At 44.8% G+C, this 19110-nt stretch overlaps 1 protein-coding gene across 2 annotated transcripts in view; it reads right to left on the reverse strand.

Annotated features, from left to right (window-relative positions):
- The window catches only part of RNF17 (ring finger protein 17), a 3936714-nt gene that overhangs the window by 3241709 nt on the left and 675895 nt on the right, over positions 1-19110 (reverse strand). For both annotated transcript variants that reach the window (XM_044073290.1, XM_044073289.1), the window contains one exon: positions 12434-12623. In XM_044073290.1, the coding sequence (XP_043929225.1) occupies positions 12434-12623 (190 nt within the window). The remainder of the gene's footprint in view (positions 1-12433; positions 12624-19110) is intronic.

Raw genomic sequence — 19110 nt, forward strand, 5'->3', positions numbered from 1 at the left:
ATCATGCTCCCCAACCGCGAGGCTTTCTGTAAGAGCTGCAGAATCAGGGGTAGAGGAGGACAGGCATAAAGTAGACCAGGCGGCCAAGCATGCACCAGAGTGTCTCTTGGGGTTTCCCCTGGAGGGGGGAGTCAGAGCGAAGAAATTGCCGCATTTGGTGTTTGACGGAGAGGCAAAAAGATCGCAGCAGGGTTGCCCCCATATTGCGAATATCTGCTTCGCGACTAGTGGGTTGAGAGACCACTCATAAGGGGTAACAAGGGTGTGTCTGAGTTTGTCCGCTAGGATGTTGGTCCGCCCCAGAATGTGCATTGCAATCAGAAAGCAGTTGGTGGAAATCGCCCATTCCCACACTCTCATGGCTTCGTGGCATAGAGGGTAAGACCTGGTTCCCCCCTGTTTGTTGATGTACCAGACAACCGACATGTTGTCCGACTGAATTAGAATCGTTACTACGGGGAGGAGATTCTGAAGTACTTGCAATGCATACAGCACCGCTCTCATCTCCAGAAAGTTGATATGCAAGGAGGTCTCTGTATCGTTCCACATGCCTTGGACGGTCCTGCCTGAATAATGCCCCCCCCCCGAGGCGGGAGGCGTCCGTGGTCACCGTGGCGAGAGGGGGAGAGGTGCAGAAGGGTCGGCCGGTATGGAGATCCAGAGAATGGAGCCACCTTCCTGCAAGCCTTGCTGATAGCTATGGGGTGATGGAGAGGAAAAGACAGAAAGGACCATTGTACTAGAAGGGTCCACTGCAGTACCCGCATGTTCAGACGGGCGCATGGAAGGAGCGTTATCGCTGCCACCATGGAGCCCAGCGTCCTCAGGACCAATTCCGCCGGTGGAGTTTCTGACTGGAGGATGGCCCGCACATAAAGTTGCAAATTCCGTAGTCGATCCAACGTCAGGAAGGCTTGTAGATCTCTGGTGTCTATTCTGCCTCCTATGAATTCTATGACTTGTGTCAGGGTCAGAAAGGATTTGTCGGCATTGATGGTGATGCCTAACTGGGGGGCTAGGCGGAGAAAGAAATCTCTGGCTGAGCAAAGTAGATGCCTTGTTGGGGTGGTCAGGAGCCAGTCGTCCAGGTACGGAAAGACCTGTATTCCCTGGAGTCTCAGGTGGGCCGCAATCATTGCTAATACCTTGGTGAACACCCTGGGGGCTGTGGTGAGGCCAAAGGGAAGGACCCTGAACTGGTACTGACTGGCTCCCAGCCGGAAGCGGAGGAACCTCCTGGATCGTCTGTCCATCACAATGTGGTAGTATGCATCCTTGAGGTCTATAGAGCACATCCAATCGTTCTCCCTTAGAAGAGGAAGAATAGATTGAAGAGTGACCATTCGGAATTTTTCCTTGGTTACCGAAAGGTTCAAACGGGTCAGGTCTAGAATCGGTCTCACGTCCCCCGTCTTTTTTGGCACCAAAAAGAACCTGGAATAGAACCCTAATCCAAGCTGGTCTTGGGGGACGGGCTGGATAGCTCTTTTTCTCAGCAGCTGCTGAATCTCTGCGGCTGCAGCCTCCCTCTAATCGGGTGGTACATCGGGGAGGTTCTTGAATTTGGGGACATGAAGTAATGGGATTCTGTATCCTCTGGATATAATTCTAAGCACCCAGCGGTCTGTCGTGATGGACTCCCATGCCGCTAGCTGCTCCGAGAAGCGCCCCCCCCCCCGACTGCCTCCAGAGTGGAGCAGTCGGGCAACCCTTCAGGGCTGCTGCGTGGGCCGGTCAGAGAAAGGTTCTCTGGACCCAAAGTTCCTCGGAGCCCCTCTGCCCCTGGGGCGGGGTCCTCCCTGTCCTCCTCTGCCACTGAAGGACTGGTTGTCCGGAGCGGGTTGGGAATGTTGCGATTTCCGGAACCACATCTTCTTCTGACCCTTTTGGTTCTTCGAAAAGGACCGCTGGGGAGCAGAGAAGCGGACTCCGACGGCAGACAAAGTCTTCCCGTCCTTTTAGCTCTGGACAAGTGTCTCGCGAACCGTTTTGCCAAACAGGGCAGAACCACTGAAAGGGGCATTCGCAAAGGATGCTTTAAAGGGCTCCGCAAAGTCACAATGACGGAGCCAGGCCTGACGTCTCATGACTAGGCCCGCTCTGCTAGTTCTAGCGGCTCCCTCGGTGGCGTGGGACAATAGCCGCATAGAGGTATTTGAAATAGATCTCATAGTGGCCATTCGGGTGGAGTACAATCGTTTGTCATCCGCCGACATGGACTCGGGGGGCGGAGGGGAGGCAGCGTATTCTTTGATAAGATCCCGCTGCATCCTGATGACATGTGCCATATAGTTCAGAGACCTTACCGAAAAGGTCGCTGAACTAAAAACTCGCTTCCCTAAGCGGTCCATCGAGCAGGACTCCTTGCTCGGTGGATGGACTGAGGGGCTCTCCTGAGCTAGTTCCCTCTTCATGGCTGCCGCAGTCAACATGGCAACTACAGGGGGACCCTTGCTCCAGTGTGACCGGTCGGCGGGGGGGGCTTAGTATCCTGTCCGGGCGTTTGGGGATTGGCTCCACCGTGTCCGGGTCCTTCCACGCCCTGGTGGTAATAAGGTCCACCAAGGGGTCGGCCGGAGGGGACACCCAAGAGGTAGACGGGCCTGCTTTGAATGCCTCCAGAAACACGGACTCGTCTGAGGAACCCCTGGGGGCAGACCACCCACCTCTGATCCTCAGCATCTCCATGATGTCTCCAAAGGTGACATCCTCAGGGGGTGATCTTGGGGAGCCTTCCCCTTCATCCAAGTACGTTTCCTCAGTTAAGAACTCAGGGAAGTCCACGTGCCTCCTCTTGCACTTGTGCTTGCGAGGCACTTCCTCGGGAGGGGCTGTCCGAGGAGGTATCGCCAGCAACAACCTGTTCCAAAGGAACAACCTGGGACATTGAAGCAGGCTGTCACTGAGGCCGGGTGATGGAAGCCTGGCCCAGCAGAGAGGGAGTGCAGGGTGGAGCCGAGACAAGGGCCGGGGATCCGGATGCTCTCGACAGAGCCCTCTCCACTACATCGAAGGCCGAGGGGGAACCGCTCTCCCTGGGCTCTGAGAGCTGGCTCCCACTCGGATCCGATGAAGGGATCAGACCCGGCGCCGAGACCATTGGATCCAAAGGACCAGTGCGCTCCGACCTGGATGGAGCCGAAAGCACACTGAATCCCTCTGATCCGAAGCTCGGGCCACGGCTCCGAGAGGTCGGATCCGACAGACTTGAAGGCAGGGTCGGATCCGAAGTAACAAGTACTGTCGGCGCCGACCCACCCCCGGCTCCGACGCTGCTCGGCTCCCAACACTCCGAACCAGAGTAGTGGGTCGGAGAAGGAGCAATTGGAGCGAAAAAGGGTGTCGAGCTCCCCCTCCCCGAAGGGGGGGGGGGAGGCAAGAGCACTCCCATCTGCAGCTGGGCCTGGATGAATCTTCACATCATCCAGTCCAAGTCTGCATCTGACATGCTGAAGGTTGATCTCGACGAGGCCACCGAAGCAGGTCTGGAATGCCGCCTCGATGACCTTGATGGAGATCGGGCCTCCTCCTCCTCCTCGGGCCCTAAGGAGAAGCAAGGAGATTGGAGCCGAGATGGAGGAGACCTAGAAGCAGTGGAGGGAAAAGCCCGCTTAGCAGGCGGGGCAGAAGCGGAGGCCTCGGCCCACCGTTTGTGGTGATTCTCCCTCCGTTTCTCCCTCCTAGCCTCCCTGTCCTCCGGCGCTTTAGCAGGAGTTTGAGTCCCCGGCCGGAGGAAAAGGGGCAGGAGTGGCAATGACCACAGCCTGTGGTAGTGCTACGGGAGCAGCGGAGGCCAGAGCAGAGTCCGGGGGCAAAAGTCTCGTCAGGACCAGCTTTGACCTCCTCTCTTTCAGTGCCATGGGGTTGAACGCTGCACAAATGGTACAACCTGAGGTGAGGTGTTCAACCCCAAGGCACCGAACGCACCGAGTGTGGCCAACAGCCGGGGAGAGCTTATGGCCACACTCGGTACATTTAGAAAAAATGGCTTTTGGGGCCTCAGCCATACTTTGAAGAAAAAGGGGTGCTACACAAACACACAGGCCCCAAAAACACAAACACACACACACACACACACACACTCACTAACGACCAGCAAAGGGAGGGAAAATTATGTAAAAAAAAAAAAATTAAAATTAAAGGGAACCTGACTCTTACACACTTTTTATAAATTTAACTGAGAGAAAAGTTGATTCAAAAGACACTTAACTGAAGATTTTGCTAGACCTCAAAGGAATCCAGCCATCCACAAGCGCGGCAAACTAGATCTGGGGTCATGGAGGGTTGGCAGGGGATTATGTGTGAGGGTAGGAGCTAGGAGCTCGGATCCATTAGCTACAAAACAAGTTGCCGGCTCGGATCCGATATCGGATGCAAGACCCACAGGTTGCTGACAAATGAAGTCCCTACTTCAGATCAGTAGTTTTATGTTTGGGTTTAGCTCTTCTTGGAGTTCATGTAGGACGCAGCCTGGGACACCGTCTGGTCCCACTGATGCTGCGTTTTTTGCTTTGGAGAGGGCGGCTCTTACCTGAGCATCTGAGATGTCAGGGGGGCACAGCACTCTGCTGGGATAGATATTTGCCCTTTTGGTGGGGGGGGGGGAGTTTGTGCTGAACTTGTCAGCTAGGATGTTGGCAATGTCTGTGGGTTTGGTGTATTTTTTGTCATTTTGGACTAATTCTGAGCATATCTGGGAATATTCACCCAGGTTCCTAACATAACTAAAGAAAGCCTTGTGATTATCCTTAGTGTCCTGTGCAATTTTTCTCTCGAAGCTGGCCTTAGACGATTTTATGAGTGCCCGTAGTTTTTTGCTAATACTGATCAGAGATGCCTTCCCTTTTTGGGATTTTGCTCTATCATGTAGTAGCTTCCTCCTTCTATTGTATAGTTTGTTTATGGCTGGGGTCCACCAGACAGGACGTCTGCCTTTGGAGGATTGGGTCTTGGTTTTATTTGGGATTGCATGATCCATGCAAATGTGTCTGTTTGCCAGTACATTCTCACAGGGAATAGTTTCTGCTTCAAGCACCTTAACTACCATGTTAAATTCATGCATCATTTTGACTGCAACTCATTAAATGTTGTATATGCTGTGGTATGTGCATCTTGCCCGAGTTTCTACATAGGTAAAACTGGTAGAAAACTCTCGGACCGCATTAAAGAACATTGCGGAGCAAACAGAGCTAATGACAACCACAATGCCCTTGCAAGACATTCCATTTCTTGCATGTCATTCACAAAATTAAATTTTTTTTGTTTTAGAGCTGGTAAACCTTTTCTTAGTTTATGGGCTGATCTTACCAGTGAGGGATACACTTCTGGTCTGGAGCATAGAGTCCCCATGTTGGTGATGATCAGATCGAGTATGTTTTCCCCTCTTGTGGAAGTAGCAACAAGTCGTTCCATAGCATCTGAGTTTATAAATTCTAAAAACCCTTGGGCTAGGGTGCTGGAGCTACAGTAATGCTCGCAGTCTATGTTTGGGTAGTTGAAGTCGCCCAATTTAATGGTGTTTGGCGAGACCTTCATATTTTCCAGTGTTCTCAGGAAGGCCGAGTGGGGTTCCTGGGTTTGGGAGGGTGGTCTGTAGCAGGCTATAAACTGGAAGGCAGTTTTACCCACTGTTAGTTGCACATGGATAGTCTCTGATGCTTCGTGCTGTGCCACCAACCTGGAGGTGTGGGGATCTTTGACGAATATTGATACTCCCCTCTCCTTTTGTTGTTCGGTCCAAGTTTTGGGGCCGAAAAGCATGGTATGAGGTATAACCTGGTAGTGCTGGGGTGCTCTCGGGAGCCTTGAACCAGGTTTCTGTTACTGCACAGATATCGATGTTCTCCATGCTAAGGAGAGTTTCGAGTGCGTGCATCTTGAGGTTTAGACTTCTGGCGTTGAGTAGCATTACTCTTAGTTTCTTATCCCTTATGATACCTATGGAGGTGGGTTTGTCTTTTGAGCCTTGTCTAAAAAAGGCACTATGGGGGTAGCAAGAGCCTTTGCCAACATCCGAAAGCCCAGGGGTGACAGGTGCAAGCCATCCCTAGCGAAGCATCGTGGCTTGTCGAGCATGTCATCCCAGGCTGACGGGCATTGGATCCCCTTTGAATGACATCAATACTTAAGCCAATTGTTGAAATTCATCATCTTGTCTTCATATTGTGGCATCATTCTTGGTGAGGGTAAGATGCTACACAACGACAGGGTCATACCAGCCTGGGCTACATGCTCAGAGAGCTCCTCCATGTCTCTTCATGTAGTCCAGGGAGGTACGTCTCAGGTCATTCACACCAGCATGGACAATGACTGAGTCATATTTGTACTTGCCTTGAAGTGACCTGAGTGCTCGTGTTATGTGGCGGATCCTAGCGCCCGATAGGTAGCTCACCGTGACCGTATCCTTGTTCAGCCTGGTGAGCGGGACATCAGTGTGCCTGACGATAGAGTCACCTATTACAAGTGTATCAGGTGTGTTGTTTAGCCTTAAGGGCTGTGACTGTTCAGCACACTGGCTTTGTGAGCTATGTGTTGCACGTGTTTTGTTTTGGGGTAGCGGTTGCTTGGGTGTCTGCTTTGGACGTCTCTGCTGCTTAGGAAGATTTTTATTTAGAGCCTCCGATTATGTTTTTGTGTGTTTGGTTTGCTGTCGTGGTAGGTCTGTGTGAGACTGGAATTGTAGCGAGTGTGGTTTCCTTCTCTTCCTGAATAGTTACGCCAGTACTGAGTTGAGAGAGCTTAGCCTCCAGTTTGGCTATATGGTTGCATCTCTCACATGTGTTGGAATTTGTTGGGAGGAGGAGAGGGTTGTCTGTGTACATGAGGCAGTTGTAACATTGCCTCAAGATTCCCAGATTCACCAGCTGGACCGGAGAGGAGATTGACAACTGACCTTTGGACATGCTAGAATAGTACTGGGAATTCCTTTAGAATTGAAAAAAGGGCCAATGGGAAACAAGGTACTCAAGGGGAGTTTGTGAGGGTGTAGTGCTTTTAATTTTTTAGTGCTGACTTATATAATTGCTTTAGTGAGCAAGTGCCAGGTAACTTAAATGCAATGTGTTACAGGTAACTTAAATGCAAGAACGACAAACAGTAACTTTCTTTCAAGTGAAACAAGGAAATAAGTACAGTAAGCAATGCAGATATCACTAGGGATCCACAGAAGCGCTGAAAAGTCGCGTTTAGGTGGAATTAGCATTTCAGGGAAATAACACGCATACAAACAAAGCTAGATTCAGCAGGCCTGGATCTAGTCTATGCTACAGCAAACAAGGTATACCAATTTCAGTAAGAAGCAGATCAGATATGCAGGCACTATAAGCTTTTAACCAGAAATTCCCAGCTCAGAAGGGCAGAGTCCAGCCTCTCCTCCCACAAGAGTGCAGACCACGAACCCTCTTAATGTAAAATAACTGGCCTGAAGCCCAGGTGCTTAAACCAGAATTAATACACTTTTAGAATAACAGACACTGAGCCCTCAATCAGCAGTTCCCAACTTAGAAGGATGTAAGCTACCTGTTCTGCCACTACAGTGCAGACCACAAACCTTCTTAATGTAAAACAACTGGTCTGAAGCCCAAGTGCTTAAACTAAAAGGCTTAGAATGAGTTACACCAAGCAGTAATAAATACAATTGAGCACTTTTAAGATGACGCAAAAGCAAAATAAAGTAGGAAGAAACACAATAACAGTAAAAGCAGATTAAAAAAAAAAATTTCAGTGGAAAGAGAGAAAGGAGTAGCAGAAACTAAGCTGATTGGCCTTCTCAAATGTTCTCCCTGTACTGGGTAGAATGAGGTAATGACACTAGACTGGGAGGAGGGTCCCAGATCAAATTTACACTAGGGGCGGGCAACTGCAAAGCAACCAACACGGGGGGAGGGTGGGAAACAAACTGCAGAAATGTTTCTCACAGATGAAAAGCAGCAGTGAGAGCCTGTAAATGAAAGTTTTAAACAGCTAAAGGAGCCTCTAGAAAAAAGAGTTTAACTGCAACAAGTTATCAGAAACAAACAACCCAACAGATGCTTAATAAAAGTGGACAATTTCCAGTTAATACCTCATATACAGTGAAACTAGCTAGAAAAATACACATTACACAAAGTGCTATAAATAACAAAGAAATAAAGAACAAAAACAAAAAACAGGATACTTAATGTTATATATTATAGCTCCGAATTCCCTCAGTGTCCTTCCTTCGATTAGTTCAGTGTGAATATATCTATATATCTATATATATATATATATATATATATATATATATATATATATATATATATATATATAGATAGATATATATATACACACACACACACACACACACACACAACTGCTCTACTCCTTCACTGTCAAACTATTGAACTCGCTTCCTCTTTCTATAATAAACACAAGCAGCACCACCACCTTCAAACTAACACTGAAAAATCATCTCTACTCTTCCTGGCTATGTACCTGCTCTATAACCTAACCTCTTCCTTCTCCTTATATTATAACTAAACTCCTATGCTTTTTACTACTAGTAACTGATGGTACTTTCTCCATATTTATTTATTTTTCTTCTTTCATCACTTGCTGATACTGGCACAATAATGCTGATTAATTTATCTCCGTTTTTACCACTCTGAATTCATCTGGCAACCACCTAAATTTTTGCTTTTATGTAGATACTCTGTATATGTTACTGTAATCAAACCAACTAAATGCCTGACATGTATATATTCTGCATATATTACTGTAACCACTATGTGCAACACTTTCTACTTCTGTACCAATTAATGTTTTAATTTTTTTCTGCATCTATGTTCTTGTCAGAGCTTTTCACCCCGGGCCTCCACCGAAAATGGGCTCTTTTAGGCCCAGTGGACTTTCCCGGTAAGCAAATGCAATAAATAAATAAAAATGTGTGTGTGTGTGTGTGTATGTGTGTATGTATGTATGTATATATGTATATATGTATATATATATATATATATATATATATATATATATATATATATATATAACATCTGTATGTATGAATGTGTGTGTATTTATATACATATAAATATATATATTTATATACATATATATATATATATATATATACACACACATACACACAATTTGCGTCTCTCACTTTCGCTCTCTCTCTCTCTCTATATATATATATATATATATATATATATATATATATATATATATCTGTGTGTGTATATTATTATTTACACATGCATGTGTGTGAATGGATGGATAAAGGTGTAAGTATTTGTAAGTAGGTGTGTGTATGGAAAAAGTGGGTTGAGAATTTCTATTAAGTCTGTTGAACGGGCTGCAGTGGGAATTGACAGACTGGAATTGGAAGAGGGATTTTAATGTACATATCTTTAAGGGATGGGTAATATGTACTAAACTGTGGGTGGAGTTGAGGGAACAAATGTAACGGTCCAGATAAGGGGCTGTGGAATTGGGGGTGGAGGGGGAGCAAAGCGAGCAGAAATAACCAATCACAGTAGCAGGAGACAATTACTCTATGCAGGTAACTTTAGCACAAGTAATGGTAAAGAGACCAAGGTAAAATCATGCAAATTGCTAATAATGGACTAAAACGCTAGTTATTAGTTAGGGACATACAAACTCATTCATAACCCAATTAAATTGGTTAACAATAGATAAATGATTAAACTGGGGGGGGGGGTAGTCATGGATGTTTCTTTAGCCTATACATTTACAGTATTTTTACAAACAATTTAACTGAGAAGAAGAAGCAAGCCTTAGGACAGTGTCTGTCTGTCTCAGTAGAAGAGTTGTTAGGGCAAGGGTTAGGTATATTGGGACTGCCAGGATGGATAATCTTATTAATGGTGTTCCAGAAACTTTTTTAACTGCTGTGATGATTAGTTCGAGGATTTAGGGAGAAGTTTTTTTTAATCTTTATTTACATGTTTTTATTGAAGCTTCAGAGTATTTTGTAGGTGGGTAGGGGATTTAATGACTGCAAAATTTTGCAAGGATTGTCCCTCTGGAGCATTAGAGAGTGAATGGTTTCAGAAAGCCAAAGTGCAAAAAGAGATTTAATTCTGATTTGCCTAGAGGTAGCAAGCGAGTTAATGCCTTGAAAAATTTGGTTGACTAAGTCTAGCTTCATCAAGGGGTAGTTGGAAAAAAAAGGACCAGTTTATAAAGGCGAGTCTATTGCAGAACAAGTCAGAGTTGAAGTTGGAGAGACTATGAGACACTGAATTTGTGAGGTCCTAGACAACAATCTAAAATTTGATATACACATTGCCCAAACCATAAAAAAAGGTCCACAAGAAACTCAGTCTCCTGTATAGGAACAATAGATTCCTTACCAAGAATACTAAATCCACTAATGCCTGAACTCGCCTATCTACTCTCTATATGCTTCCCCAGTACTAACCAACCTCCATAAAACAGACCCTACCAAACTTGAATCTTGCTACAATAAGTTAGCCAGATTTGCAACTGGTGCTTCATATAGATCCCATCACTGCACATCACTTAGAGAACTAAACTGGCTTGAACTTCAGCAATTAGTGCACTTCAGTCAACTTACCTTTGCTCACAAAATCCTTAGTCACCCAGATAAAATTCCTGCTCTTCATAATCACTTACAGCCATACAACTCCTCTAGACATCTCCACTCTTCCAACAAATCCCTCCTACAGGTCTCCAAAGCAAACAACGTAGCCAGTGAGTCATTATTCTCACACATTTCCAAATTATGGAATAAACTCCCAACATCTCTCATTACCAAATGCTCCAACCCACAATTCAAAAAGCTTCTCAAAACACCGCTTTCAAATTCTTGGCTCTGTCCCTGCAACCCTACATGATAGTCAATATTCCCTTGCTCAGTAGCTATAATCCACTTTTGTATATCCTCCCTAGGTCTTGAAACTGGAACTGGCTACTGTATTATATCCAAGCACATCTATCACTCCAGTGCAACAATTTATGGCTTCTCTCTGTTTTCTACTGTATTCTTTCATTAAAACCAACAGCTAATTTGTTATCCATGTTATCCAGGACATGCTTGTTGCACATATACTACTACCTCTTCATTTAACTATAGTCTTCACTCTCTTTGTACAGCAGTGTAGTCTCATATATTATTTTGTACTACTTGCTATGTTTTTGTATTACTGGTTATTCTTCTGTATTGTTTGTTTGTACTTTGCATTTTATTATGTACTGTTCTATGACTTGTTAAGTAAATGAGGAGCTTTTCTCCCCAGGCCTCCACTGAAAAGGACCTATGTTCAGTCGGACTTTCCTGGTAAAAAAATGTAAAATAAATAAATAAAGGTTGTGATTGTTGAGTTTGCAGTTTACTATTAAGAGTTCTGCAATGTGAAAGTTTAGGAGTGGAATCGACAAAGGAGACAGGTTACATATAGCTACACCTTCTCATTTTTTATGTACCCTGTCTAGGCAGAAGATAATGTACCCAGGGGGAAGAATTTAATTGTTGGTGATATGGGGTTTTAGTCAAGTTTCGGAGACAGTTATTAAGTCAGGAGAGTAATGGACAATCCATGAGAGGAATTTGCTAACTTTACTGAGAATGCTGTAAATGTTTATTGAGTATAAGGTTAAGTATACCTGTACTGAATATTAAGTGACGTGAATATGAAGGAGTATCATTGTAATATGGCTGGTTGCACTTTACAGATTAAGGAAAATATAGCTCAAGAACATCAGAAGGAAGCAAAACTGCATATGGAATTCCAACCTTTGAGAAAAGGGTATTATAACACAACCACATGTCTATATATGAATACCAAGTTTTGATTTGACACAATGTAAACTACATCAGTGATGTCAGAAGAGTAAATAAAACCCCTAAAATTAATTTCAGATAGTGCAAAAGTTGCAACAATCTCAGAAATAAAGCTTGTGAGGTCATGCTTGCAATAAAAGAACCTTGAAAAAATTGGCAAGATCCAACAAGTAATGCAAATACCAGTTATGAATCAATGTTTATGGAGAGTTTTGTCACTGTTTTTAAATAACTGCTAGATAATGCAGACAAACAAAAAGAAGATATGCTATTTTTTTACAGAGATGTCTCCATTCAGTTAGCTCAACTTCTTAAAGACTACATAAAGCATGACTGCAATGTCACGAAAGTGTAACACCAAAAATAAAATATTCATGACAGCATTACAAGTTTATTTTACTGTTCAATTTTGAGATACCTTTTGTTCACATAAATCATTACCTAATGCAAGTGGTACAAACCACATCACAACTCTTGTACAGAAGCTAACAATAACACAAATGAGGAAGATGCCAAAAATTAAAAGGGAAAAATAGGAACAAGCCAACAATCATCACTGCTCTAATTAAAAGGATATTATTACACTACTTGTTACAGGTACGTTTTGTATAACAGGAAATACCTTAATAAAGGGAGAAAGTGTATACATACCGTGCAGCTATGAATACTTCAAAATGTCCATAGTCGATCATCAGTACCTGCACCACAGCAATATTATGTAAGGCATACTGTGTGGGTCCATTAGGTCTTCCCACATTTAAATGGTCTGATGGGATTAGCTCCAAAATACTTCCACGACACCACATGCCATTCTCAGCACTCTGAACCATAATGGACTCACCTAAATTAAAACAAAGTTTTCAAAATTCAAATATACTGGAATAAAAAAAAATTGCCTACTGTAATTATAGACTTTCCTAAAGCTCACCTTTAATATTATTCCCAGTATTAAGTCTTCCAACGTAAACCACATTTTCCCCTCTGCAGCGGTCCCAATAACACAAGAGTAGGTTATCTACCTGCACTCCTGCTGATTCAAAAACAATTAGCATCCTAGGTGCTGGAAGGTTCCCCCACAAGAGTGTGTGTGTGTATGTGTATAACTACCATCTATTTTATATATATATATATGGATCTACTTCAGCTGACCTAACTTCCATTTACCTGAAATTCATTTGACTGAGACCAAATCACCTAAACTTCACTTCACTTAAATTTCGCTTCATCTAAAATTCATTTCACTGACAATGAGTACTGGCAGTGTGTAGAACACTGTCAGGCAAGTAAAAGGTATATGTCCTTTTCCCCACTGTAGTGCGAACCTGGAGTTAGAATATATAGATGGGTGGGGGGGTGGGAGGCATAGCTCCCCACCTAGTTTGGTTTTACTGAACAACATAAAAGTAAACCAGAGATTATAAAATCCAACTAAGTGGGGGGCAGTGCCCCCCCCCAAATATATATTCTAACTCCAGGGTCGCACTACAGTGGGGAAAAGGAAATATACCTTTTACTCGTCTTACAGTGCTCTACACACTACCAGTGCTCATTGTCAGTAAAAGGAGTTTTACTCGTCTTACAGTGCTCTACACACTACCAGTGCTCATTGTCAGTAAAATGAGTTTTAGGTGAAGTGATGTTTAGGTGACTTGGTCTTAATCAAAGTGAAGTCAGGCAAATGGAAGTTAGGTCAACTGAAGTAGACCCATATACATATATATATATATATATATATATATATATATATATATATATATATATGTATGTATGTATATTTGTGTGTGTGTGTGGGGGGGGTGCATGTCAATGTCACATACTGTCCTCCTTTTGGGATGAGATATATTTGTCATGGTGCTACTTACCACAAGAGGTCCCTGCAAAGTTATCCACACACAGACAGAAGTATGAAGCCAAGCATATCTTAAGTCATCTCATACAATTCAAACTGAGGAAAGCACAAGCAGACTACAAAAGACAGATTAATAAGAATACCTTAAGGAGAATAAAAATGGAAAACTTCCTACAGAGCTACTTGAAGTGGGAGACACACCTCACTCTTCTATGTGGAAGCAGATAGGGAAATGGATACAGAAAGCATAGCACAAAAGTGTCAGTTCAACTTACATCACCCTTGCAAGGAATGATGACCAAATTTTGGCACCACTGGCAAACACATGCATGCAAAACGTATAGCCCAATAAAGGAGTTAAAATAAAGTAATGTGAAGAAAAAGAATACAAGGCAAGCACGGAAAACGTTTGAAAAAGGTTACTTTCTGTACTAGTGTTTAAGTACTTTTAAAATGATCCTTTCTATACTCCTCCTTTTAAAACATTAAACACTCCATTTTCTAATTATCCAAGCTCTGCTAACAAACTTTCCATGCAGTAAATTACAGTGGTGTATTACAGAAAAGGAAAGCCAAGACTGTGGGACACAACAATGTTAAGTGTAAAACTGTGATTGCTCTGCTCCTCTACTTCAGCAAAGTGGAAAACCAAACCTAAACCACAGATTCTGCATCTAATTTTTACTCAGTGTTGTATCTCTTTTAAACATGGCAATAAAAAAGACACAGGTACATATTCAGAAATGGAAAAGAAAATAGACAATATTAACATTTCTTTTTATTTTCACATAAATAGAAGTTATGTCCTTACCATAACGTTCCATGTGGAGTGTTCATCTCGCTTTTGTTATTACACATGGGTTCGGAGCCGATCCTCGGCTCCGTGTCGGCCGCCTGCAAGCTCTGCATCGAGAAGAAGCTCGAGATCACCTAATACCCACAATCCCCCTCTGCCTTTACCTCAGATCTAGTTTGCAAGCAAACCAGCCATAGAGAGCACACACACATACCAAATATTTACCTAATGATAGGATCATCTATATACATATATACATATATATATATATATATACACAAGTGTATCATGCAATACAACTAATGCAACTGCAGAAGGAGAATACTCCAGACCAGGCACCAAATCGAAATTTCTTCCTAAGGGTGGGAAGGGTGGGAGTGTAATAACAAAGGCGAGATGAACACTCCACATGGAACGTTATGGTAAGGACATAATTTCTATATGTGAGAGTGTTCAATCTCGCCTTTGTTCTTACACATGGGTAGCGTCCCTAGCTCCATGATCCTGAGGAACTCACGGGAGAACGTTCTTGAGCACAGTGGAACCAAAGGTTGCCCTATCCCTAGAAACCCTGTCCACTTTGTAATGAGAGATAAATGTATGTGGTTTAGCCCAAGTAGCAGCCGCACAGATCGTGTCTAATGGTAAGCGAGCTGCGTGAGCTAAGGATGTAGACACTGATCTCATAGAATGTCCTTTAGGTTTGACCGATAATGTCTGATTAGAAGCCTCATAAACGTATGTGATACAATCAGTTAGCCATTTGGAAAGAGTTCGTTTCGTAACTGCTACACCCTTTCTGCTGTCAGCAAAGGCTACAAACAGTTGATCAGATTTTCTGTGATATTTTGTTCTATCCAAATAAAATCTGAGTTGTCTATGGACATCTAATTTGTGCAACATATACTCTAATTTATTAGAGTGATTTTTGAAGAAGGTGGGTAATTCAATGGACTGATTAATATTATTAGTAGAGCAAACTTTGGGGAGAAAGGATGGATTAGTGCGAAGGGATACTCTGTCAGAGTGGAAAATTAAATAAGGGTGCTTAATAGAAAGAGCTTGAAGCTCAGACACTCGCCTAGCGGATGTAATGGCCACCAGGAATAGAGTTTTCCACGATAAAAATTTCAATGGGCAAATTGAGGCTGGTTCAAAGGGGGGCAACATCAATTTAGAAAGTAAGAGGTTCAAATTCCATGGTGAAGTAGGAACTCTAACTGGTGGTCTGATATGAAAAGATCCTTTTAAAAAAGCTTTACAAAGCCTGTGAGCCATAATAGGCGCACCACATTCTTCCACATGATAGTTAGATATGGCAGCCAACTGCACTCTTAAAGTAGCAGGAGAAGCTCCTTCATGAAACAATTCTGTCAAAAACTCCAAGATCTTGTTCAACGGAGCTATAACAGGGTCCAAATGATGTGAATTAGCCCATAAGACGAAACGTTTCCATTTACTGGTGTAGGTCGTTGTAGTGGAAGCTTTATGAGAAGCCACTAAAATATTCTGAACCGCTGGTGTAAGGGAATCAGACCTGGCTAGAAAGGGAAGCGGAGCAGCCAAGCTGCTAGATGGAGTGATTCGAGAGATGGGTGAGGAACTCCTGACGAGTGAGTCAGAACATCTGGCTCTGGGTCCAGCATCCAAGGTCCCCGAATGCGGTGATGCAATAGAAAGGGGAACCAAATCTGACGAGGCCAGAATGGGGCAATGAGGATTATCGTCCTCTGAAGGTTGTTGGCTTTCTGCAGAAACTTTGCAATCAGGGGAAAAGGAGGAAAAGCATACAGGAGACCCGGGGGCCAATCGTGCACCAGCGCGTCCCTGGGGACTTCCCCTGGAGGGGGTAATAGGGCAAAGTAGCTCCTGCATTTGGCGTTCATTGGAGACGCAAACAGATCGCAGGAAGGCTGGCCCCACTTGCGAAATATCATGTTCGCAACTGACTGTTTGAGGGACCACTCGTGAGGCAACAGTATTGCTCTGCTCAGCCTGTCGGCTATGACGTTGGATGACCCCGGGATGTGCATTGCGATCAGAAAGCGACCCGTGGACTCCGCCCATTGCCAAATTCTCATGGCCTCTCTGCATAGTTGATAAGACCTGGTTCCCCCTTGCTTGTTTATGCACCAGACTACGGACATGTTGTCTGTCTGAACTGCAATAGTCCCTAGAGGAAGAAGGGGAGCAAAGTGTTGCAACGCTAAAAACACTGCCCTCAACTCCAGAACATTGATGTGCAGATTGTACTCCAGATTGGTCCATTCGCCTTGGACTGTCTGTCCCTGAAATATGCCCCCCCACCCTATCAGGGAAGCGTCCGTGGTTATCGTCGCTGACGGTGTGGGTAGCACAAATGGTCTTCAGCTGGAAAGGTTGCAAGTCTGAAGCCACCAAGTTAGGTGTGATTTGCATGTGTTCGTTATCAGAATTTCGTGTGTCAGAGGTAGCTGTTGGAATGACCATTGTGCAAACAGCAGCCATTGTAGAACTCTCATGTGCAGTCTTCCCAATGGTATCACAATGAGAGAAGCTGCCATGAGACCCAAGACCTTCAGAACCAGCTTTGCCGGGGATTTTTTGGACGACACAAGGAGAGAAATGTTGTTTTGAAGTGCGACTATCCTTTCTGTAGGAAGCCTTAGAACCAAATGATGCGTATCTAATTCCGCTCCTATGAATAAGATATGCTGTGATGGCTGTAGTAAAGATTTTTCGAAATTTACGGAAATTCCGAGGTGAATACAAAGTTGTAGGGTGTAATCCCTGGCCTGTATCAGTTGACGCCTGGTGGTGGCAGACAGGAGCCAGTCGTCCAGATACGGAAACACCTGGAATCCTAGGCGCCTCAGATGAGACGCTACCACTGCCATGCATTTGGTGAAAACCCTGGGGGCTGAGGTCAGACCAAAGGGCAGGGCTCGAAACTGGTAGTGAGTGGCTCCCAGCCGGAAGCGCAAATGATCCCTGGACGCCCTGGCCATTTTGATGTGGTAGTATGCATCCTTTAGATCTATTGAGCACATCCAGTCGTCCTTCTGTAGGAATGGAAGGATCGATTGAAGCGTGACCATTCGGAACTTTTCCTTCTTGACAAAGGTGTTGAGGTTGCTTAGGTCCAGAATCAGCCTCCAGTCCCCTGTCTTCTTTGGAACTAAAAAGAACCTTGAGTAAGTCCCGAATCCTATTTGGACCGCTGGGACTGGTTGGATGACTCTTTTTTTCTAGCAGCTTTGAAATTTCTATAGCTGCTGGGTCTCGCAGATGGGGTGGTACATCTGGGAGTTTTTTCTTTGGAATGGGGGTGGATAGGAATGGTATTTTGTAACCTCTGGTAACAATGCTTTTTACCCAGTTGTCTGTAGTAATGTTTTGCCAGGCCTGAGGGTATAAAGCTAAGCGACCCCCGACTGCCTCCAGAGCAGGATAGTCGGGCCTCCTCTCAGGAGTGCTGGAAAGGTTTGCCAGGGGGGGTATCCCTGTCACCTTGGTTTTGCGGACCCCCTCTGCCGCCCGGGTGGCGTCTTCCACCTCTGCCCCCTCCTCTGCCTCTAGAGGGGGCATCACCCTGTGTGCCTGGGAAAGATCCTTGGGGTTTTCGAAACCACATTTTCCCACCACGTTGCCCTTTGGGGTACGGTCTGGAAGGGGTGGAAAAACGGACTCCGACAGCAGACAGAGTCTTTCCCTCCTGTTCACACCGGGTAAGGGTCTCCTTTACTTTAGGGCCAAAAAGTGTGGCACCATCAAATGGGGCGTTAGTAAAGGAAGACTTGAAGGCTTCCGCAAATGAACATAAGCGCATCCAGGATTGCCTACGAAGAGCAATCGCTGAAGCCGCTGCCCTACTCGATCCTTCAGCTGCGTATGATATCAGCCTCATGGATGAGTTAACAATGGATGTAAGGGTATTTAGATGTGCCGAAACTTTCTCTGATACCGCAGCATCTGTAGTACCCTGGAGGGTATCTCCCAACTCTTTGACTAGATCCCTCTGTAAGCGTGTAAAATGAGTCAAATAGTTCAGGGACCGCATAGAAAAAGCCGCTGAACTAAAAATGCGCTTCCCGTATCTGTCCATAGTCCTAGAATCTCTGTTAGGCGGATGGACAGATGAGGAAGACTCTGACATCTCCTTTTTCGTGGCTGCTGCCACCACCATGGCGTCTACTGGAACTCCTTTAGTGAGGTAAGCCTTGTCTTGGGGTGCAGTGATGTACTTATTAGGCTTCCTAGGGACCGGTTCCACCGTGTCAGGTGTCTCCCACGCCCTTCGAGCAATCAACTCCATTAACTCATCGAAAGGCGGAGTGACCCAGGAGGAGAAAGGGCGAGCACCAAATGCCTTCAGCAAGACTGACTCATCCTCAGAAGGGGGGAGGGACTGCCAATCACCTCTCTGCTTCAGGATCTCCAACATGTCAGAAAAGGAGACATCTTCTGAAGGTGACTTTGGGGACCCTTCTGACTCATCCAAGTCAGTATCGGATGTTAAAGATTCTTGTGGAGAATCTAAGTGTCTCCTCTTACACAATCTTTTCCTAGGGACCTCTTCGGGGGGAGCATCCGAAGAAGCCTCAGAGGAAGAGGGGGCACCCTCCAGGGGTGGCTGAGACACCGGTGCTCGACGCTTGGATGTGGCCGTTGGTGCAGAGGAAGATAACGGTCCCTTATGGGGAG

The sequence above is a fragment of the Protopterus annectens genome, chromosome 5.part1, assembly GCF_019279795.1.
Source record: "Protopterus annectens isolate FY-2018-M chromosome 5.part1, PAN1.0, whole genome shotgun sequence".
Classification (NCBI taxonomy): domain Eukaryota; kingdom Metazoa; phylum Chordata; order Ceratodontiformes; family Protopteridae; genus Protopterus; species Protopterus annectens.